The sequence below is a fragment of the Mastacembelus armatus genome, chromosome 7, assembly GCF_900324485.2.
Source record: "Mastacembelus armatus chromosome 7, fMasArm1.2, whole genome shotgun sequence".
Taxonomy (NCBI): Eukaryota; Metazoa; Chordata; class Actinopteri; order Synbranchiformes; family Mastacembelidae; genus Mastacembelus; species Mastacembelus armatus.
The window spans coordinates 3,659,416-3,682,787 of NC_046639.1; the positions used below are offsets into that span (position 1 = coordinate 3,659,416).

At 41.8% G+C, this 23,372-nt stretch overlaps 3 protein-coding genes across 3 annotated transcripts in view; 2 read left to right on the forward strand and 1 right to left on the reverse strand.

Annotated features, from left to right (window-relative positions):
* Positions 1-2,823, forward strand: part of nkain4 (sodium/potassium transporting ATPase interacting 4) — a 38,166-nt gene extending 35,343 nt beyond the window's left edge. The window contains exon 7 of the mRNA XM_026333129.1: positions 508-2,823. Within this exon, the coding sequence (XP_026188914.1) occupies positions 508-517 (10 nt within the window). The 3' untranslated portion in view covers positions 518-2,823. The remainder of the gene's footprint in view (positions 1-507) is intronic.
* Positions 2,824-3,028: 205 nt separating this feature from the next.
* birc7 (baculoviral IAP repeat containing 7) lies at positions 3,029-6,295 on the reverse strand. Its single transcript, XM_026333164.1, has 7 exons — positions 5,780-6,295; positions 5,222-5,321; positions 5,046-5,127; positions 4,833-4,878; positions 3,878-4,087; positions 3,370-3,435; positions 3,029-3,228 (listed from the first exon to the last, which is right to left on the reverse strand). The coding sequence occupies exons 1-7, from the start codon at positions 6,270-6,272 to the stop codon at positions 3,029-3,031; spliced, it is 1,197 nt and encodes a 398-aa protein (XP_026188949.1). The 5' UTR covers positions 6,273-6,295.
* A 2,292-nt stretch (positions 6,296-8,587) lies between these two features.
* LOC113145654 (YTH domain-containing family protein 1) lies at positions 8,588-16,730 on the forward strand. The gene is made up of 6 exons (XM_026332625.1): positions 8,588-9,036; positions 9,842-9,866; positions 11,668-11,747; positions 12,020-13,672; positions 13,877-13,921; positions 14,117-16,730. The coding sequence occupies exons 1-6, from the start codon at positions 9,010-9,012 to the stop codon at positions 14,141-14,143; spliced, it is 1,857 nt and encodes a 618-aa protein (XP_026188410.1). The 5' UTR covers positions 8,588-9,009; the 3' UTR covers positions 14,144-16,730.
* The last annotated feature ends 6,642 nt before the right edge of the window (positions 16,731-23,372 follow it).

Genomic DNA, 23,372 nt, shown 5'->3' on the forward strand with positions numbered 1-23,372 from the left:
ATCATATTCGTTTTCTCACCGGCACGCAAAGAATGCTGAGATAAGTTAGCCTGCAAAGGGTCAGCCTTCATTTCCCCAGGAAAGAAGGTCACATTTGCAGGAACCTTTGAACCACGACAGCCTTGTCGAAACTCTCTGATGCAGTTGGTCTTCAAATGCAGCCTTTTGAATGATGCGGCCTCTGGAACATATGCGTCATTGATCTCCTCAATATGTGGACTTAGTCACTAATTATACTAAATTACCTGCTCCAATTATTAATACTACTTTGCTCTGTAGTACTAAAACATAGTGTGAGTTGTAATAAGCTGCTTGCGCAAACGACCTATAGTGTCATATTTTAAAGGAGGACATCCTCAACTGGAGGGAGGATCTTTTTGCCTCTCCAGCCAACTGGCGTTGATGGTGTGGATAAATCCATTCATTGAAGTGGGTCTGTATTCTGTGTGAGTTGCCCAACAACCACTAATCCTGTGCTCTTTCTGCCAATGTTTTTGTTCTCCCCAGGTCTACGTAAATAGGAGTGCGCCCAGTGGGAAGGTGATGCAGCAGATTCCCATGGAGACAAAATGGATGTTATGACACAAATGTCCCAGTACATGGCAGACATTCCTTCCCTTCTTGATTTCAGTACTTTAAACATGTCATTTACTGGTGTGCTGCCCAGAAAAGCCAACACTTCTCAGTTAACGTCCATTGTTTTCTAGGGAGGAATGACGGGTTCTGGGAACGAGGGGATTACAGTGTAACAAAGCCTCATATTGTGTTTTTAAGGAAGTATCAATCATTTTCTTTGTGTTGAGTTCTCTGCTGAGGTCCTGTTGCTGCTACCTGCCCAGAATGGTCTGAAAATACCCAAGAACATGACCGTATAGAACATGTACAGCATATAAATACATTGTGTATGTAATCAGGGGCTGCCCAGCATTCCTAGTCTGTGGCACTGTGTCTTAGAGGACTCAGTGATTTAGCATGTTATTACTGGTTTGGCTCAGATCTTGGCTGTAGGGCTGAATTACAGTGGAGCCTGTGGAATGAACTATTGTGTGCTGCCTGTTTACTTTAGGCCAGGATCTGTGTGCATAAATACACAAGTAAAGCAGGAAGAGGCAGGGGAGTGGAGAGGTGGAGGGAGGAGAGGGAACAAAAACACCAAACCTACAGGGGCAACTGTCAAAAATAGAAAATGTAAATAATGATACAAGGGGGGAAGAATTTGAGATTTAGAGTTTGAATTGTGAATTATCAACAATGCAGAAGAACATTTGTGTGTAAGAGGTGTTCAAATACAAGGAATGGCATGTGAGTCTTGCTTTTATTTCTGGAGCCTTATTATTGTGACTTATTTCACCAACAGCCAAGTCTGAATATCTGAAGTGTCAGGTGTTGAAAGTTCCTCTCCTCTAACTACTGACACATCAGGCATCTGACAGGGGTGATCATTATACACACTCATGTAAAGGTTATCTGGCATATTTTAATTTCAATAAATAGTTTGGTTATTCATATTGCACAGAACAATGTTGAGTCGTATGGGTATAGTTGTCAGTGTAGAAGTAGCATGGCTGTACTTGAGTGGATCAGTCAGTTCAACAGCTTAGATTCACATTGGTGATAGTCTTGGTTGTGATTATTTTCTAGCATGTTGTTTTTACAGGGTATGTATTGTAATTACGTGTATAACATTAAGTACTGATAAAATAGTAAAACTGTCTTCAGCTGACTGTATGTGAGCTGGTTAAACTGTAACTGAAAGCTTTTGCTAAGTAGTTTCTTTTACTCTGATCCAGCAACGTAGGTGAACGTGCACACTCCTGGGTCATATCTCCTTAACACTTTTCTTCATGTTCGATCTGTCAGGACTAGGTCAGTTATAGTCAGATCCAGTGTTGCCTTTCTGTTTGCGTGAGTCACTACTGCCCTCTGGTGTTCAAAGTGTTCATGTACAATTTGCAAGGCTACTGAGTTTCTGCCACTCATCTATTCCTTCATTAATATTTTGTTTGCAGATGCGTTTGTTAATGCTAACTAATTCATGTAAAAGTTCCCCCTGGTTGTTTTAACATTACACGTTTTGTGGTTTTCTTTATTAACCACTGAAACAGAATCCAGAATATTTTCAGCATGTCATTTATGAGACTGCAGTACTTCTTAGTGCAAAGATTGAAATTGACTGCTTAGCTCATTTTATTCTGTAATCAAAACTGTTGTGAACAAAGAGGTTTCTTTTAGCTGTTTTTTTTCTGTAGTTTTTGGTCACTTGTCAGCAGCTAAAAATATCCTGCTGGGTGTTAGATGTTGCTTCACTGGCAGATAGACAGTCACATGTGCTGGCTAATTCCGGAAAGATCAGAGTGGTTCATTTTGATTTTATTGGTCACCAACTTTATAGGAAAAATGCAATAATTTATTTGTCACTGTAAGTTTACACCCTCCTGGTAGGCTAACTGGTGTGTGGGTCAGTAAAAACACAGAGCACCTCATATTGTAACATAATCAGTATTAGTAGTAAAATGCTACTAAAACTGTTATGTAAAAACTAGTCTTCCTCTCAGTGCAATACAACCTCTTCCCAAAACTCAATGACTGGAATTAGTCTAAACCTGTTATGGTTGTGCACTACCACTGAAGAAAGATTCCACCTCTGTAGATATTTCTTTTTTGTATAAAAAGTGAAAAAGATCTTTCTTGTATTTTTAACTTCTATTTTGTGTCCTGTGTTGCCCTTTCCCCATGTGACCTGATTGTGGTTTCCTATTTATCCAGATTTGTGCTTTGTGTTCCTGTAAATAAATGTTTGTTAATAAAATGACGTGCTTTTGATGATTTTTGTGTCTTTTTGTAGAAATGTTGTTTAATGTGAAAAAAGGCACGAATTGGGCATCCTTAAATGTTTATTGTAGAAAATCTGTACACTGAATAAAAGAGGCAACCTGCACTACTGATTTGCATTGGTAACTTGAGAAAATTAGTACAACTCAAGGCCACTCATGCAACACCTGTTTAGCATTGGCTGCTCAGCACAGCCTTAGGACATGAAAGCACGAACACTGCCTCTGATAACAGCTCTGCAGATGGGGCATTGACGCAGGCTGGCAGCACAATCACCGCACACCACCAGATGACCACAGGGGATGAAGACAATAGATACCAGCTTGTCCATGCACACCTTACATGTCCTCTCCTCCTGCAGCTGCCTCAGCATCTCCTCTGGACTGGGATCCTTCACTGTTTCAGAAACCACATACAGAAAACAGGTGAACATACAGGCTACAGTGTCTGGGACCTGGTTTCTTCAGCACAGAGCAGTTGTATGGCAGCAGTTTTATGATACTGCAAGCACTAAAGTGTTAGATGTTGACCTCTGACCTTTTTCTCTGATAGGTGTTTGTGTCCTCACATTTCCAGCAGTGGAGCCCTGCCTTGTCTCTGACTCTGAGGCAGGAAAAAACAGTCAAACACATTAACAACACATCTATTCAATGTAACGCCAACATGTGAAGCCACACAAATGACATACAGTTAGGTAGTAAAGTCCAGTGGTTTCCAGTCTAGGAGTAGGGTGATGAGTTAAAATATAAATATAAAGGGCCCTGAGCTGATGAACAGGGTGGAAAAAATAAAGTTCTGCCACAATACTCTAATAATTTCTGGGACTTTTCTCAAAATCTTGTATTTTAGTCTGCTGTCCTTGCTGGTCCTCAAAAAGTCCTAGATTTCTTTGAAATCTATGCTTTGTGCAAAACTTTCCTTTGCACTGTATTAATAAGTAGCAAAACATGGGGAAACATCAAGTAATGTACAGATACCTCATACCTGTATTTATATACACTATTTGAGTAAATGCACTTAGTTACTTTGCACCACTGGCTGTTACCTCTGCTCTGTGACCCCCTCTGTCTATCCTCCTCCTCTGCCTGCAGTACATCAGTGACCAGGTTAGACACAGAAGTATAATGCTGGCCTGTCAAAAGATACTTGGTTTGAACCAGACTCTCCACCAGGCTGGCCTCAAAGCCCATCTGCAGCACAGTCTGCACCACAGGAGAAAGCATGGCAGAGCAAGCTCCCACACCAACAACCATATCTGTGGGATGAAATGAAAGGAAGAAGTGAGGAAGACAAAAGAAACAGTCCAGTGACCAGCCACTCCAGGTTCAATTTTACACTGGGCTAAGCACCACACGCTATACAATCTACCAGATGAATGCAAAATAATTGACAAATTGTGTAGAATTCCATTGTCAACACATTAACCTTTCAAACCACAGACCACTTGTGTATATCTCCAGAAATGGATTATAATTGTGATTCCATCATTGTATGGAATAATTGCCCTCTCATGACTGCCCTGAGCAACAGTCAAATGGTTTCCATAGCACAGCCTAATCACTGCAATCCTACAGCAAACATTAGCTCAGGTAATTGAACATCCAATTATTTTGTTTTCAGCCGCCGCACAAAAAAAGTGATGGACCTGCTTTCTTCCACAGTGTGTTCAGGGACTAATTTGAGATTTCAAGCAATGCCAGTACAAGCCATGCCTTTATTTTTCAAATCTATGTTTCAAATAAGGAGGTTTACCATGTTGATATGAATATAATTCATTAATCTAGTTGAAACTCAAAATGCTTCCCTTTTTGTGTGACCAAACAAGCACAGCTGCTGACCCTTTGATGCTTTGCAGAATGCCATATACAAAGATACTTATTAGCATCCATGCAGAAGACTGCTGTTTTGTTAACCTGGTCTACATGATAGAAATAAAGTTTTTCTAATGTTCTTGATACATTTGTTTCATTTGCAGCCTTTTTCAATTTTATATAACTTACCATTTCTGGAGCTGATACCTCTGCCTGTGGAGGTCTGTGGTCCACCCTAGAAAAGTAATCATGTTTTCCAAAATATACAATGTAAGATCATGAATGATATACACAATATACAATATATACAAACTGATCTTTACTAATGTGTAATTGTTGTTATATGTCTGCAGTATGATACACGCAGGTTTTATTCTGCGCAGATAAGGTAAAAGTTCTCACCACAGTCTCACCCAGATGGAAATGAGCATCCTGTATGTTGCTGATATAATCCTGCCCCCTTGACTGGATTAAAAACTCACATCTGAGAAAAATACAACACAAGCACAACATGATATTCACAACCACAACAAAATCATTCACTGTGTGACTTTTTTATATCTGAGTATTGTCGGTACCTTGGAAACCACTTGGCATGTTCCTGCCAGGGGTCATCTCCCGGCTCCCAGTTTCTCAGCCCCCCATCACAGTAGAAACATTTCACATTGTCACCATGACCTGTCAGATGAACAAGACTGCTAACGAGGCTAATAACTCAAACTGGACAAAGAAAATTTCAATACACACTTTTACTTAAATAGAAATGGCTAAATAAGTCTGATAACAGATAATAATAAATAATATATTATTAGCGTCATATAAACACTGTTCGTTATAGGGTTACTTCATCTGACTGTTAGTTAGTTAGTTTCATAGGTTTTCATTATATTGTGTCCACGCCCTATGTATTGCCTGAAGCTGTGAAACCCTACTTCTTTAGCAGCCCCAGCTTTGTCCAGGTTGTTCTGTCCACAACATCATGATTCAGCAGGACAATTGTCCCATGAACTCTCTCACAAAGAGAGGTCACTCTGTCAGAGACTAGGTCAGTGTGGAATATGTCACTGACTTGTGGATAAAAAATGTTGCTCATAAAATATTAAAGAAAATACATGATTAGGATATAATGTGAGCACCTGTGTAGAAAAATCCTGCTCTGGCGAGAACATCTGGCTGGACTGAGGCTTCTGTTGGCCAGTTGTGGAAAGTGGTGAGCCGGGAATCCTCCGCCTCCATCTCTGGGTATACCGCTTGTCCAGCTGTCCCCTGATCATCCATAGTCAGTCGGTGGAGCTGACTCAACAGCTGGCCGTCAACAGAGTCTGAAGAGCCAACTTGGAGAGGAATATTTCCCACAGCTTTACCCAGTATGAAACTGCAAGTGGGGAAATACCTCTTGTGCTCAGCAACTGGGCTGTCCCCATGCACCCAACATCTTAAAATCCCTCCACAGCAGAAACACTGGACTTTATCCCCAGGGCCTAGAAAGAAGAAGCCTGCTTTGGCCAGCTCTGCACAACTAACAGGTGCATCTGCTGGCCAATTTTGAAAAGTTTGAAGTCTCTCCTCTTCTTGTCGCATCTCAGGCTCCTCAAGGATGTGCAGCATAGTGCTCCTGTCATCCGTCATTCTGTGGCATTTAGGTGTTGCTGTTGCTTTCTCAATCTGTCCTGTGCCTGTCATCCCTTTTGCGGCCCATAGTGGAGTGTGCACTGAAGGTGAGTACAGCACACCAACTGAAATAACACGATCAGCTTGCACAGTGGCCTACAGCAGACTGCTTTCCAGAAAAGCCACTAAATGCCAGAAAGTATGCTCATTGATGTTTGAATGAATGACAGCCTGAACATGCCATGTTGCTCTGCCTCTTAGAAAAAAAGGTCTCATTTCAGAAGCATACTATAGCCTAACAATAATTTGAGCATTAAAAGGGATATTACAGGCTTATTAGGGCTTATGGAGCGCTGACTTTAAGCTTACAACTCATATCAATAACAGAAACCCATTTTAATCTATAAGTCCTTAGAGGAGTAGATTGAAGACTCTGTTTTTCCAATGGGGACTTGTTGGATTACAATAAATGCCCACATTTCATCTCATATAGAAAAGAAAACATGACCTTTCAAAGTAGGAGGAGTGTAAAGTGTTTACTCTGTTGGTGTTGGCACTAACCTTTGCCTCTGTTGGCTGTTTTTGTCTTTGTTGGCATACAGGATGTCTCCCAACTGCAGTTGAGTTTGTGACATCAATAGTCATGATAAGGGACACCTAACACAAAATAATCAGATGTGGATGATTCAGTGGATGAAAGTAACTATACATTTACTTAAATTCTGCACTCAAGAATAGTTCACTACATTTCAGAGGGAAATAATATACTTTTACACCACTACATATATTTTATAACTTTAGTTAATAGTTACTTTTGGAATCAGATATATGAAACAAAATACAGTACTAATTGTAAAACTTGATTGATCCTGAGTAGAGAATTTATAAATTACCCATCAGTATGTAAAGTTACTGAAAAAGCATAGGCCTGTATGTTAGTTAACATTAGCTCCACCTTTACCAGATGCAATAATAAAGTGATGAACACAACAATGCATCAGTAAATATCATCCAATAATATAAAATACATTACATGAGTGAGATGTTTCATTGAGTACTTTTACTTTTGGTACCTCAAATATACATGGCTGCTAATACTTTTGTTTTTTTATTTTAATATAATTTGGAATATAGACTTTTACTTGTAACACAGTATTATTACACTGTAGTATTTTTATTTTTACCTAAGCAATAGATCTTAGTACTTACATACACATACACTGTGTGTATTCTTGCTATGTCCATTATGTACTATATACATCAAGGTAAGACACCTGACCTTTGGCAGAGTTTATGAGGATGTAAATGCATCGTTGCTACCTCCTGGTGGTGAAAAACAGCAATAACTCTATAATTAAAACCACAACATAACCAGTTCATGTTAAAATGTCAGTCATGCTGAAATCGCTGTGATATGGATTATTCTGTGATTATGCATGAAAACCTTTCAGATTTTTATGTCCTTTCCAGTCTATATTTTTATTGTGGTCAGCTGACAAAAACAGGATACAGGGTGAAGTGCAAACACATAAGGGATTTGGGTGATGAAGGGTGCAAAAAATTATACTTGTTTTGTAAAAAATCATCTTTGTATAAGCAAAGTAGAAGAAGTAGGCAGCATTGGGTTTCATGGTGGAGATTACAATCACAAACAGCTTAAGATGAAAAGGTGATGTTAGCAAATACAGATGCTGTTGTGAATGTGAACACTGGGAGAGCTGGTCATTAAAACTGTGACTTAGAAAGTGTGTGGTTACAGCTCCATGCTGTGAACTTTGGCAGACAGCATCAACAGCCAGGTTAAAAAAGACTCCAGCTAATTGTATTCTCCAAAGCAACCCAATACTCAATTAGAATACCATTATAAATCAATATGGATCAATTCATAACACTTCATAGAATCTGTGATCAGAGGTTGGGTTGACAGCGCAAAGAGGGAGAGAGGAGCATGGAGCATGGAGAGCAGGGTGGAGACAGCAGAAAGGGACCTGGGCATAAGGTCCTGTATAAATGCCACATTCTGCTGAGGAGCTGAGCCCCTCCTAAAGTCTGATAGTGGAATCGCCCCTGGGCTGATGCCTTAGAGACCAAACTGTTTCTTTGTAATTGTACTGCGGTCTTATATCACATGAGCACTGTGCTGAACTGGAGGGGCCCTGAGAAAAACCACCCACGGTCTGCTGAGAGCTCCCCTGGCGAGAGGTCGCAGAAAACAGCTCCATTGTCAGGAAAAATAAAACTGATCAACTTTTTTCCCCTAAATCACAGCTGATAGTCGTGTTATGAAACGGAAAGGATGCTTCAAGTGTTTGCCACCCCGCGGGGATCGACATGAACTGCAGCGGCGACTCAAAGCCCGGATGGAGCAGCCATTGGGGAAGTGTACAGGGCTTTAACCTAACTGAGGAGGGCTCTCTCTCTCTCTCTCTGGAATAAAAAAAAAAGATTGAAGTAAAAGGCGATTGAGGACAGAAATATTCAAGATCTGAGAGGTCCATTCGGCGACACATAACGTTAACTTGAACACCTCTGCCACGACTTTGCTGCTTTCGGACACAGTATCCGAGCCGAAAGACTTGAACTGTGGAAGTTGGGATACGTGCACACACCGCCGAGCCTGCGCTATAACTGCTAGCCACACGTTAGCCACGCAGCTAACTGCAACTGAGCTGTGAACTTGCTTTCAAATCACGGGGCTTGAAATCCAGTCACAAGCTCAGGCTCTGTGAGAATCCAGGGACTTGCTTAATGAATTATGTCTGCCACAAGCATTGACCCTCAGGTAGGAAGGACGCTGTACCTCGCTTGTAGAGCGGCTAGCTGCCTGCTAACGTTACCGATTTACTGGGCTATGGCTATTCCTCGGAAGTGCTAGCTAAGCGCTAGCGTTGACCGGTGCTTTAGCTCTCGGTAGCGTATTGGCTAACCGTGAAACGGTTTAACGTTTTAACGGGCACTTTACAAAGATGACACTTATACGCTAGTATTCAGGCCGCTGTCAAACCCATATTTAACTGAAATCATATGTTTGTGCCACCGATGTAGCCGAAAAACTCATCACCTATGGCTGAGTACGTGAAACCTAAAGCTAACGTTAAAGATAATTAAACAAGCTAGCTAACTTAGTCTGTGAAGCGTAACTCACAAAGGCAGGTGTCATAGAAACCTGCATGGTGTCCAGCCTAGCCCAGGTGTTTGCAGCCTGTAATGGCAAACAAAGTTCCAAGCTACAAAAACGCTGCTGGCGTTTGGAAAAGCCATTTTAAGGGGGCTACGTTAGTTAGCAAAGTTGTGTGACTTAACGCTAACGTTAGCCGGTGACAGTAACACAGGTTCTACCCCAAATTGTGCAACACACGAAGTAAAATGCAGTAATTTCGGTACTGCTTTGACTGTAGAGTAAGGTTAACGTGGGGCTAATCTTTTGCTTTGCCTCTCTTCAGGAAGCAGTCTTACATTTAGCTACTGGGCAATAAATAGATTTGAACATTTGAATCATAGCGACCACTGTGCGAAATCTCCAAGTGAACTGAAAATAATCATGTCCCCTCCTTTCTTTTTCTTTGCATGATCTCCCCTGGATGCAGAGATCAAAGGGACAAGCATCTAAAGGTGAGTTGCGGCATCACTGAGGACTGAATCAGGTTATTTGCTTGGGTATCTAGTTTGGGCCTGTCTTTTCCGACTAAATCAGCATTACATACACCAGCCCTCCATGGACTCATAATCTGACTCTGACGTACACTGCTATCAGTCTGCACAATATTACTAATGTTTTTGTGCGGTGTGCTCTCTTAACACAGTGTGGCCACAATGTACAAATAAAATATTATATTGTGGCATGGGATTACACGGCCGTTCTCTATTATCTGTCACTTTGACTGGAAAATAACCATATTTGGAAGAAAACGTCTTTATTCTTAAATAATGTGGCTGATTCTTCAGTGCAAACAACATTCAGCTGGGCCTCCAGTGGTAAAAATGATGATGTTTCACGTATTGTGTTTCACGTTTGAGTAGAACATCCACTATGTCATTAAAAGGGCAAGTGTATGTCAGAAGCCTCTATTCATGGTAAGAGTCAGTAGTTTTCAACAATATGGCTTGTGGGGGGACGCACTGATTATTTCACTGTTTAATGATAGTTTTCATGGTGATGTCCATGATACTTATGCAAAGTTCTTCAAAATCTGTTTTTTTTAGTATTATACACTTGACTGTAGCCTTTAAGTCTCCATAACTACACTCTTTGCTTCATAAAAAGTGGAAGTTGTGCTCAGCTTGGATCTGCTTTTTCTTCCATCCAGATTCCAAAATTTGGATAAATACAAATCTAAGCACACTTGGTGGTTTAGATTAGATAGCCTACCTTCTACACCTACATTAGTACTTGGGAACAGGGAAAGCGTTCTCCTGACCATGGTATAGTGGCAGGCGTACATTTTTAAAATGTCCTTTGGTCATATTTTGACAGAAGTATGACTGTTCAGAACATACACAGCAGACAGTTTTGAATATTTTCAGAAGCATCTGTTGACATTTTTATAAATTTTGTCACAACCAGAGTTGTGGGCTCCAACTGGGCTGTTTGTTTCCATTATTCTTTAAACTACCAATGATTTCTCAATTAATCAACTAGGTCTTTGTTATATAAAGTGTCAGAAAATGAAAAAGTTTGCAGTGAATCTAAGATAACTACAGACTACATTATTTGTGAAAAAGCAAACTGCAAATTTGTAGGTATTGATTACTTCATACTCCGAAAATAAATATTGGAGTTGAGTATAAACATGAATCTTTTCAGAGGTTGTTTCAATTTCACTCTTCTTTCAGAACCAGCGTTAACCCCAGCTGTACAGAATGATTTACTGGTAATTTATTGTCGCTTCCTCAATAACATTAGCCTTGGCAACAGTGTCGTTATGGTCTTGTAATTATTTTCTTATGATGTTGAAGTCGTCTTTGATTTACTGCTATTTGGGATGAAGTGGAGTGACAGGCAGGTCTTGACTCACTCTGTACCTGCAGGTCTAGATGGCAGCAGGCCACATGCTGATTCACCTCTAGAATATGGCTGTCTCAAGGGCCACGAAGCTGTCTCACATGGCCCACTGATTTTTGATTGTTTTTTTAGATCTCATGCAATAGAGACAGATTTAAATAGTAAGATTTCATGTTGATTTATATATTCAGATGGATCCATATCTATGTACCACTGATATTATCATGAAACCAAACAAATGAAAATCAGCATCAGTTCATTTTGGTTATCATTTATATAAGCATAGGGTTATAAATTGATTGTGTTTTGTATTGGAAAGTCAGTACAACTTGGTAACTGTACCTGCTACTGCTCTCTGTTTCTTAATATTGGAACTCCTGTCACCCACATGTGCATTTTCTTTTGTTATAGTGCAAAATGGTTCACTGCATCAAAAGGAGACTGTCCATGACAATGACTTTGAGCCATACCTCACTGGTCAATCTACTCAGGTAAAGCCTCATTTCCAACCGTCGAACCTTTACAACATCAGATTACTATCACAATATAGCAGAACTGTATTTTGCAGACATAAAGGAAAAGCTCACTTAGAACCTAGTTTCACAGTGGGCAATAATTTAATCAATCATTTTATGTGACATTAGAAAACAGTTTTAAAAAATATTTCATATGACATTGAACTATCATTGTCCTGTATAATTTGTACAGTAGGTTTAAATCACACTGTAGTTAATTGTGGCTCTGCATCCTTTCATTCATCCAGAACAACAGCTACCAGTCCATCACCGACCCCTACTTGTCAAGCTACTATGCCCCATCCATTGGTTTTCCGTACCCCCTTAGTGAGGCCCCGTGGTCCACAGGTGGAGACCCTCCTATTCCATACCTCACCCCATATGGACCCTTGAGTAATGGAGACCATCACTTCATGCCGGACACAGTGTTTGGCCAGCCGGGTGGCCTGGGAAGCAGCATCTACCCCCATAGGTTTAACTTTTTCCCTGAAAACCCTGCCTTCTCTGCTTGGGGTACAAGTGGCTCCCAGGGGCAGCAGACTCAAAGTTCAGCCTATGGTAGCAGCTACAGCTATCCTCCCAGCTCTCTTGGGGGCACCCTGGTGGCTGATGGCCAGACAGGCTTTCACAGTGACACCCTCAACAAAGCCCCCGGTATGAACAGCCTGGAGCAGGGCATGGTTGGCTTGAAGATCGGAGGGGATGTCACTGGCCAGGGGTCTGGAGTCAAAGCTGTGGGATCTGTGATTGGTGGGCCTGCTGTGGCAGCCACAGGAAATGGAGCTACACCAATTGGCATGCCTCCACCCAAACCCACATCCTGGGCAGCCATTGCCAGCAAGCCCGCCAAGCCACAGCAACTGAAAGCTAAGGTAAAGCCAGGAATGCCCAATCCAGGGGGTGCTCTGCCCCCACCACCCATTAAACACAACATGAACATCGGGACCTGGGACAAGGGCCCAGTGACTAAAGTAGCCACAGCTCCACTGCAGCAACAGCAGCAACCTCTTGGCTTGCCTCATGCCCTGCCACCTCAAGCCGCAATGCAGCAAGGACCCCTGCAGCCCCCCCCTCCTCAGTCTTTGGTGCAGCCCCAGATGCAACCTATGGCCTTACAGCCCCAGCCTCCCCATCACCAACACCATCAGCCGCCACCGCAGCCCTACCAAAACCACACTCAGCCCCCACAGCCCCAGACCCGCTGGATTGCCCCACGCAACCGTAACCAAGGCTATATGCAGGGTGGCCCTAGCCAAGATGGTAGTTGTGTGATGGGTGTGGTTGGTAGCGGAAGCAGCGGCCCCCAAGCCTCTGCCAGTCAGGGGCCTGGTGGTGAGTCCCACCCAGTGCTGGAGAAGCTGCGTGCCTCCCACAGCTACAACCCGAAGGACTTTGAATGGAACCTGAAGAATGGTCGTGTTTTCATCATTAAGAGCTACTCTGAGGATGATATCCATCGCTCCATCAAGTACTCCATCTGGTGCAGCACGGAGCATGGCAACAAGCGACTGGACTCCGCCTTCCGGGCCATGAATGGTAAAGGTCCTGTGTACCTGCTATTCAGTGTCAATGGTAGTGGTCATTTCTGTGGTGTGGCAGAGATGCGTTCACCAGTGGACTATGGCACCAGTGCTGGTGTTTGGGCACAGGACAAGTGGAAGGGAAAATTTGATGTGGACTGGTTGTTCGTTAAGGATGTACCTAATAGCCAGCTGCGTCACATCCGCCTTGAGAACAACGACAACAAGCCAGTGACCAACTCCCGTGACACCCAGGAGGTTCCACTGGAGAAGGCCAAACAGGTGCTTAAGATTATCGCCACCTACAAACACACCACCTCCATCTTTGATGACTTCTCTCATTATGAGAAGAGGCAGGAAGAAGAGGAGGAGGTGCGCAAGGTGAGTACAGTCCTTTCATTATGTTACCCTAAATACACCAAAACTGTGTTTTTTTTTTTTTTTTATCTTTTACTGCAAAACAGCTGTGTATTTAAAGTCACCTTACCTATAGAGATGCTACTTTTTTTCTGATCATTTGACTGTTCATCTGCTTTATTAGAGAGTAATTATTGTTTGTTTCCTCTTCCTTGGTCCTTTTCACAGACTTTTGAACCTGCTCAGATACAGAACCGCTCTCGGTTGGATCAGGTAGGAACTGCCTTATTGTTGTTGGTGTCATTGACTACCTGAGGAGTGCGAAGTTCTTTTTCTGTCATTGATAATTGTTGTTGTTTATGTTGTCCATACAGTGCAGAAGACATTTTAGACAATCTATTATTGTTTTTTGGTCACTGCTGTATGGTGGTTTGTAATGTTTTTTTCTTTTGGTCTTTTTCCAAACAGGAGCGCCAGAACAGGAATAAACAATAGAAGACATTTATCCTTGGCTTGATCAACAGTTACACTAGGACTTTTGATTTAAGAGACAGAAGAATATGAAAATGCAACCCAGCCCTTCTTTTTTTCTATTTAATCCTGGTGAATCTCTGCCATTGTTGAGACGTGTGCTTTTTTTGCCCCATGTAACACCCACTTCTTGTGCAGGGATACCAAGCTGATTTAATGTATTACCTAGCCACCACCACATTCTTTAGTTCTTTTTTCTTTTAAATATATATATCTATATATATATTTTTTTTTCCTCCCGTTCCATCTCGTACTCTTCTCTCGCCAGACTGGATTTCTCTCTCCTGCCCCTGCCCTCTTGTCTTTCCAGTTGAATCAGGGTTTGACTGCACCACTGAGAAAAAAATCTGCCACTTTATATTTCAGTACAATCAGGAACAGATGTGTCCTGCCCTTATTTGTCCTGTAGGGGGCAACATTGCCATGCTTCAGAGTTTTAACTGTGCCAACAGGGTTGGAGGATCCCAAAGGCAATGTTGGACTTGGAACTGTGCGATAATAAACTTCAATGGTTTATCTATTTTTCATTCAGAACGACAAAATCTCTATTTTTTGGCTTACTACTGACAATTTTCATTTCAGAAACCTGTTTTCTGGAGCCTTAATGTTTTTTTTTCTAATTATTGGTGACTTCTCAAAAGAACTGTTCAAACAGTGACACTGCTGGAGAAATCAGGGATAGTGTGAAGTCACACGGGACTTGAGACATTTCAGAGGAGGAATTGCAAAGGCCTCTGGAAAAGAAAAAAACGGATGTGTCCTCCACAACCAGAACTCTCACCATTTAAATCAAAAATTGTACTATTGACATCCTTCATACCCCTCTGCTTTGCTTTCTTTTAGTGTTTGTCTTGAAGGGGTCTTTTGTATGTTTCATCAGGAGATTCTGCTTGTGTGCGCAACCCAGTCTGAGAGAATTGTCGCATCCACCATTTTAAATTGTTTTATAATCAGAATTATGTAACGATGTAACTGCTACATTGAATTGACTGTTGCTTTGCATTTTTGTTCCACAAAATGGGGGGAGGGTTCACTGATTTGCCCATTCACCATCATTCTGTCTTAATCCTCTGTTTTTCTTTTTCCTTGAATTTGGTTTTGCTAAGTCTATCATGTTGGTCGTAATGCTAAGCTTTAACGTAGGAGCCTATATATTCATGGAGAAAGCCTAAAATGTATAACCTAAAAATTAATGTAACTGATTTACTATCAAGTAAGAAAAAATTAAGAATGAAATGTGGTTTCTGTGTGTTTTTTGGTTGTTGTTGCAAAATAGTTTGTTCTAGACTGAAACCAGTGATTATGATACAGTAAAGTGCTTTCTGGTCTATTAATAGGGAGCTAAGATTGCAGGTTAAAGGAACAGTTATAGATTTTTGGGCCATGCATGGCAAGCTGCAATATAGAAAGTCTGCTGGAAATGTTAAAATTGTTACCCATCCTGCAGCTTGTGTGTGAGAAGAGAGAGACGACGTTTGTCCTTTTAAAGAACAGTGTCCCCGTTCTCATGTCATTTCAGAGCGTTCAAAGTAAGGATGCAGTTTCTTTGTTTATGAGCATTTGAGATCAGCATGTTCTATCTTCTTAATCAGTTTGGCATTGTCACTTCAGTATTTTGTTGACTGCAGCGTTACCATGTTGCAGATACGAATGCTGCTAATAGACGTCGCTGTCTCTTTCATGTAAGGGGTCTTTTTCTCTTTCTGACATTTTTATTTGGTTTAAATCTGATGTAATTTTGTGATAACCAAATCAACTTTCACATCCCAAATCAGAATTTTCTTGTGTGGAATATTGCAGATGATAAAGACAGTTGCACCTATTTAGACAATGTGGCCTTGTTTGGTCTTTGCAGATTGTTAAACCAGGTATATGATCTATCTTGTCCTAACTCTACCTGGTTATAATGTTGAGATGGCAGTAGCACTGCATCTGGCTGAAATCACTTGAGTGTGAGTAAGAGCTGTATGCTTCACAGTCGTATTTTGTGATGCGTGAAGCTGCAGGGTTTTTTTTGTTTTGTTTTGTTTTTTATTTTATTTTTATTTTTTTTATCTGGCCAGTGTATGCCCCTGTAACTATGTGGACTGTCCTCTAACAGGATCCTTTCTTCTCCATCTCTTCTCCTTTATATCTGCACCAGTTGATAGCTAGGTTGATCCAAGCGATACGGTGAACTCCCTTCACATGTTTGCCTTCACCAACACCGCTTTATCCAAGAAGCCTAGAGTCAGGGGGAGCTGAGACACTACAGGATGCCATCGAAGCCGCAGCCACAGCCGTCTTTGCCACAGGAAGCGTGGTCTGGTTGCAGTTATAGTACAGGGCTTACATGCTGTCAGAAGATGTGTGCTGCAAGAGGGATGTCACGTGTACCTTGAAAGTATATGTATCAACACTACACAAAGATTAATGACATGAAATATTATATGAACATTGATTACCTTATAGACTGCAGATGTAGTGGATATCATAACATGTTCAAAAGATCTATCTTGGTTTTTCTTTATAGAAGAAATCAAGCCTTAATAAACTGTCCATTCAGAAATTACTTTGTCTTGATCTCCTGAATTCTCTCGAAAATAAACTGCCATTCGTAGTGACCTTATTACAAAAGGAGGAAGCTCTCTAGTGCAGCTTCTGTGTTTAAATGTCACTGAAAGGTTTTCTTAGCTGGAATTATTTTTATGTTGTCTGATTTTGATCATTCTCCCACAGATGACAATGCAGTAACTGTAAATACTGTTTTAATGCAGGCTGAAATGGTCTGCAACAGAATCTGAGCACACAAACAGAAGTGCTGCCACCTGGGATAAATATTTATGGAATTAAAAATCTTGAAAATGTCCAAATTCGATTTTAAAAATTAAAGTCCAAAACTTCAGGTTTAAATATATGTACTTTATATATTTACCCAAAACATTTTTTAATAACACTTTAGCCACAATTACTTGTATGCATCCCGTTTTAGGTGTTAAACATAGGCATGTGAACATGCTTTATTGTTCAGCACTGGTTAGCATAATAACATATTTGTCCCACAGCTGTCAAAAGATGTGCTTTTCTTCTCTTGGCAGGAGCTCTCCATGGTGCTGATTTCATCATTTAGAAACTGCTGCTGGGATCTTTCAATCACCAAAAGAAGTTAAGAACACTATCGGGAGTAAAAACTCTGTAAGTGTTCTTATATGAAATGAAAATTTTCTTGTGCTGAATATATGTGTTTAGAATGTAATATAGACTCTTAAAATGACTTAATGTCATGAAGGTTTTCCAGTCTCCATTAACAAATCATTTAATTCAGATGTAAATACAGCTAGTATAGTAAAAGTTTGGCATCCTTACTAGGTTCTTCATAAAATGATCACAAGAATAAGCAGAAAACATGGAGCAGCTCAGGCTTTATTTGTTGTCACATTATTACAAAGCAACACATAAAACAGACATCACATTCAGGCTCTTTCAACTTATCAGTCTGGAGTTCAGTGAAGCATTAATAAGGTCCCACAATGAGTTTCTGTATGTGACCTAAGGCTCAGACTATTGGCTAAACAGAAACACATGTTTAGGTTATTTCTATCCATATAAAGTTCCATATCATTCAAATATGGAAATGAGTATTTTCCTGAATGTCCTAGTTACATGTAAGTATTACAGTGTTGAGCCTGTAATTTATAGTATGTGAACAAATTTAGCCAAATTCTTTTTTTGTGGTAATTTTGATTCCGTGTTTTTATTCATTAGTGAAACGTAATATTCATGTACTAGAGACCATGAGTTAGTCGTAAAAAGGCTCTCATTTAAATTAGCTCTCATGTAATATTATTGCCTATCCAGTGAGTTTTAAACCCCAAAGACTGTATAGGAGCCAGGTAGAAGTTCTGCTACTGGGATGCAAAATGACAGCGTGTGTAGCTGCTCTGTATAGTGGGTTTATGTTTGTTTAGTCCTTATCCCTACGCTTTGTGCGATGCGCTGTGAGGAGGGCGCCTGTAGATGGCATCGAATCACTTATATTTCTATAGGTTGGCTCAGCCTGACAGAACTCATTGACACGAAGCCGTCATCAGTCCGTATCCTTCAGGGCTCTTCTGTAGGCCTGAGGTGTGAGCCACGCGTTGACGGGGTGGAGGACTGGAGGTCTGGCCTACTTTAGCCTGTGAAACAATTTATCATAGATCACTTTCAACTGAAGCTCATACTGTAGCCCGCAGAGTCTTGGGTTTGGCCTGTGATAATCTATAGTGAGTGCAGCACATGCTTCTGAAGATAAAGATTTAGCATTAATGCACTAACACGGTGTGCTCTCCCTTTATCAGACGCACACCGTTTGGCTCTTTAATTTGCAGGAAGGATTTACGGCCGGAATCCTGTGTTTTAAGCCGTTTAGTCTAAATTTTCTAAATTAAATAGGTTAAAAATATCAAGTGATTTTATATTTTCCACCAAGGTCAGCTCTTCCCTTTTGTATGTTTACTAACCGTATACCTAAAGAGAAGTTGTATTTTTACGGCGAAGAGATAAAAATGGCGCACTTCAAAATGAAGCGAGCCTTTCAAAAAGATGGTTAAAACAACGTTACATCGAAAAATGCCGCACACTTGAATGTTTGTGTGTTACCCAGTATGTAGGCCGTTGACCCCATGTAGCAAAAGCCTAATTGTTTTTGTTAAACCTGCGTCTTTTCTGTATTTGGCGTGTTATCTTTTTCTTTTTTTACCCCAAACAGCAGAGACGTTTAAAACCAGTATTTTCAGCAAAGACGTGACACAAAGGTTAAACCTATTTCTGTGATATAATAGCCTATTAAAGTACGCAATGCGCCCACGCAGTCAAAGCAGCACACACACACACACACACACACACACCCACACCCACGGACAGGCAGTGTACACGTGCTTGCCCCCTGCGCACGCGCACACTCACGCGCCGTTGAATGACAGTACAGCAGTCAGCGTTATCCCGCTGCTGTGGTTGGCAGCCGGGCCCTGTTTCTGTAACATTAAGGGTCAAAGTAATCTAAACCCTGAGGCCTGATGAAGTCATGAAGAGGTGAAATGCGAGGCGTGATGCTCAGTAGATTCCTCTCTTGGCATTCACCGCGTGCCTTAATTGTATGGACATTAAATCAAGGTCCGCTGTGAACACGCAGAGTGATAACCCGTCAAGATCCTCGTCATCCTGCTGATGGAAGCGGAATGAAGCCAAGCCAGCAGCTTCTAACCCTCTCTGACTTCCACACGCTCAAACCCCCCAGCAGCTGCCGCCAAGGATGCAGGGCTGCATGACTGCGATTTAAGTACAGCTCCCGTTTCCGCGCGCGCGCTCGGGCCATACATACACGCACACACTCACCAACCTAAAGCCGATTTTGCAACACAATCACGCGCGCAAACACACACACACACACGCCATGTAGACACTCAGATCTAAAGCCGATTTATAGCCTACATCAGCAATAACGCGCGCGGCCACATTCTTCCTCTGCGGCTTCCACGCAAAGAAATATTGATATCACTGCGCCACAGCTCCTTTAAAGCCCTTCAGCGCCACGAGCCATAATCAGAGGGTGTGAAGCAACCTGAAAACCCTTATGAGCATAGCATCTGAAAACACATCTACCCTTAGATTCTGTGCTTGTGCGTCTTTACGCATCTCTTGGCGGGTTACCTCGCACAGAATGACAGCTGAAGCTACACAGGCTCTCGCTTTGTCCTTCCTCAAAACCACTCAATTTACAACATTAGCCTGACCCCAAACATAAAGGCAAGAGTGAGAAGCTGAAGAAATCAATGATGGCAGCACATCACAAGGCTTTTTGTTTGAAGTCATACATCCCACTGCGAAGAGTACTGTATGTTCCATTTAACTTGGCTTGAATGCAGTTCCCCGACTTGTCCACGATCAACGCCCTCGGACAAAACGCGCGATGCCCCTTCTCTCCTCTCATGCAGCTGACAAACTACAGAGGTCTAGTTTTACATTAGGCTACTGTGTATCTGTAAAAAGGCAAGTCGCTCTTCTATTCGCCCCATTCTAGCATATCCCTAAAGCTGACGCTGTCGGGACGCTGAATTTCTCGTTTTTGAGGTGGGAAAAATGGCTTCTTCGTCTTCGGAAAGGTCCTCTTTCTCCATCAAGAGTCAATCGGTTCCTTTCGGTTCGTGTCTTTTTAATCTGACCCATTTCAGGCACAATCCAGCCCTGGATGCATGCCCCCCTCTCTCGCTCTCCTCTCTCTCTTTCGGGCTGTGTGATGATCCACTGTCTCCCGGATTAGAGCGCCCCTCTCTTCCCATCCTAGACAATTGCGAGTCTCTGCTGATTGGACTTCAGCGCAAGAGGATTACATGGGCGCACAATGACGTCATGGCCCAGGGCCCAAACTCCCCCCTCTTTCTCACCTCCCCCCATTAAAACCAAATCCTCATCAGCCCCGAATGTCCTTGAAACCACCGGTCTGACTTTCTGCAGCGTGTCATGCATGCATACGTCGGGGCATACTGCTGTTTACGCTTAAAGATAATAGTTGTAGCGGATAGTTTGCATTTACTAACAAGTGCAATAAAGCCTGCATGCAGAATAGCGCTAAAATAACATGGCCGGTCCACTGTGGGCTGTGTGCACCTGCATAATTAACCCAGGCAGGTGCATATATCCAGCGGCTTTAAAACCAAACGTGCTTTAAACCAATGTTATGGGTTGTTAGTAAATAAAAGGTGGACATGCTTTACTGTGTGCTGCACTTTGTGATCGTTGTGAGGCAAAGCTAATTTCCAAAAAGCACCAAGTAAAGTTTTACTCACGTCTCAAAGCCAAGGATCAGCCTGTTGGCTTCCACGCTGAAATTATACCACGATGTAGCCAAAAGGTGAAAACAAAAATCTACTTTGCAAATTAAACTCGGGTTTTCTGATTAACCCGTAGCAGCAAAATGCATTAACCCTTCTCACATTCCTGGTGCAGACAAGCCCATATTAGCATGGCATTAGTTTCCTCCTGGCACTAAACGTTTTATGTAACTTCCACATAAAACTGTATCCTTGGCAAACCTGTGTTCACGCTGTGACCTGTGATCTGCTCAGGACTAATAGCACAAGCTGCTGCAGCTTGCATGAGATTGTAAAACAGGTTATTATTATGTGCTAGACCTACAGCTGTAGACACGTATGATACATTTTTAGGTTGTATTGTATGTTGCGTGGCCTCCATCACTGTTGATTAAAATACTGTAAATGTAGTAGTCCCCTTTGTGGACTCTGCCTTTGGGCAATAACATTTGAATGCTTGAAGGGTTGTCAGTCATTTTGGTGTTGTGACCTATATCAGGCCTTTATAATTATTTGCTTTTTTATATGCACTCCTGTAGTTTTCTTTCAGCTATTTGCAAAGCAGATATTTTGCTGGTCTATTCCACGGTTCGTTATAAAAATTATAGTTTCTATTTTTAAAAAATAATGTTTCCAACAAAGGGCTTGGTCTTTGATTATTTTTTGTTTTGTTTTGGTTTTGTTTTGTTTTTTTTTTTGTTGTTGTTTTTTTGGGAGCCATTTATAGATGTGTTTAGTTGACCCAAAAATCTGGTCCGGTTGTCTGCATCTCTGTGTATAACATCCTCAGTTTTTATACCAATAAGTCTTATTAGCTATATTATATATTCTTCTTATTATTAGCTAATCTATGTGCGTTCGTGAAATGCATTTAAATGCTGCTGCAGTAAAATCCTGCAGGAATATATTGATTTCTGTCCCGGAAGAAAATGGCATTGGATTTTGAAATGTTTCTCCCTCCTTCCGTAGCTTGTGTCTACCTCCCACTGTTGGCTGAACAAAGAGATGGAGAGGAGGAACCGTCAGCGTTTTTTAGGATGGAACCGCTGTCCTTTACTCCCCATAACGGAGCTAAAGAATCGCAAATGGGGTCGTTTTCAAACATATGCAATTATTAACTACTTTAAAAGACATGCCTATTGTCTCAGCTAAGCCTCCGTCGCCATCTACATCTCAAAACGAGTTTCCTGCTTTTACATCAATGCAAGTCATTTAACTAATGCAAGTCATTTGTTAGGCCTGTGTGTATATTGGTTGTCCAATGGAAAGAAAGAAAAATGTGATAACCCAGTTTCCATAGCCGCCACCTGCTACAGGAGAGGCGTCCTCAGTCCAGATATAGCCTATAGTGATAAATCCAGGCTTGGACTCACAATCCTTTGTTCAGTGTCTTACTCTCGTCGTGGCTAGTATCCTCCAGCTATGCACCATGCTGCGGCTCCATCACGTCTTCTCTCCATGTTGTGCAACCGCAGGCCTTCCTCTGCTCACAAAACGCATGCGATTGCAGCCGCATAACGCCCAACTTTTGGTGAAAATAGCCTCCGTGTGTCCCCACATGCACGATGAAGCACAGTGAGAGCGAGTTTGAGAATTGAATTGCTGCTGCATTTTCTTCCCACATCTCTCCCTCTGCCGAGCTGAGCGGCCTCCACATCTTAAGCTGAATGAAGGGGGAGTTGTCCCTGTGCATTACAATGACATTCAGGCCCCATTCATTCAGCCACTGTCTAACGGTCTTTGGACAGCAAATGCACCCCCATCGGGGGGTCGCAGCCCCCTCATTACACCCCCAATCCCAACATGCAGCCCCCTACAATAGCCCCAACAAAAGAGAGAGGAGAGTCGGCCCCAGTTGTGCGAGCTGCAGCCCCTGGATTTTTGAGGTACGCTGGGAAAATATGCATGTGCATTTCAATCACATTTAGGAAAGTGTCGCGGTGGAGTTTAATGTTGAGCTTTAACTAAAGCATTTCAAAATAAAATATATGTGCTATATTTTGGTACATGCCTCTCAGCTGCGGACTCCCTCCAACAAGCGAAGCTTGGTTGACCATTTTAAAAAAAGGTTCCAATCAAGTGCGATGTCACAAGCAAAACATGAACCTCGTTTTATTGCCGTGTGCGTGGAAAAGGCAAGAAACGCGCGTCCACAGTCCTATGATTAGCAGAGTTGGCGCAAACAGCTGAGCGAGTGCACACAGAGAGCGATGAGCTGCAGGACCTCGGGCTCAATCTGCACAGGAAAAGTTTAGTGTATTGTCTCTGCGCAAAATCCCACCATAAAGTACAGTTTAAATGAAAGCAATGCATGAATAAACACGGTGGGGAATGGCTTCCAAAGTAGCTCAGATAGAGCCTCA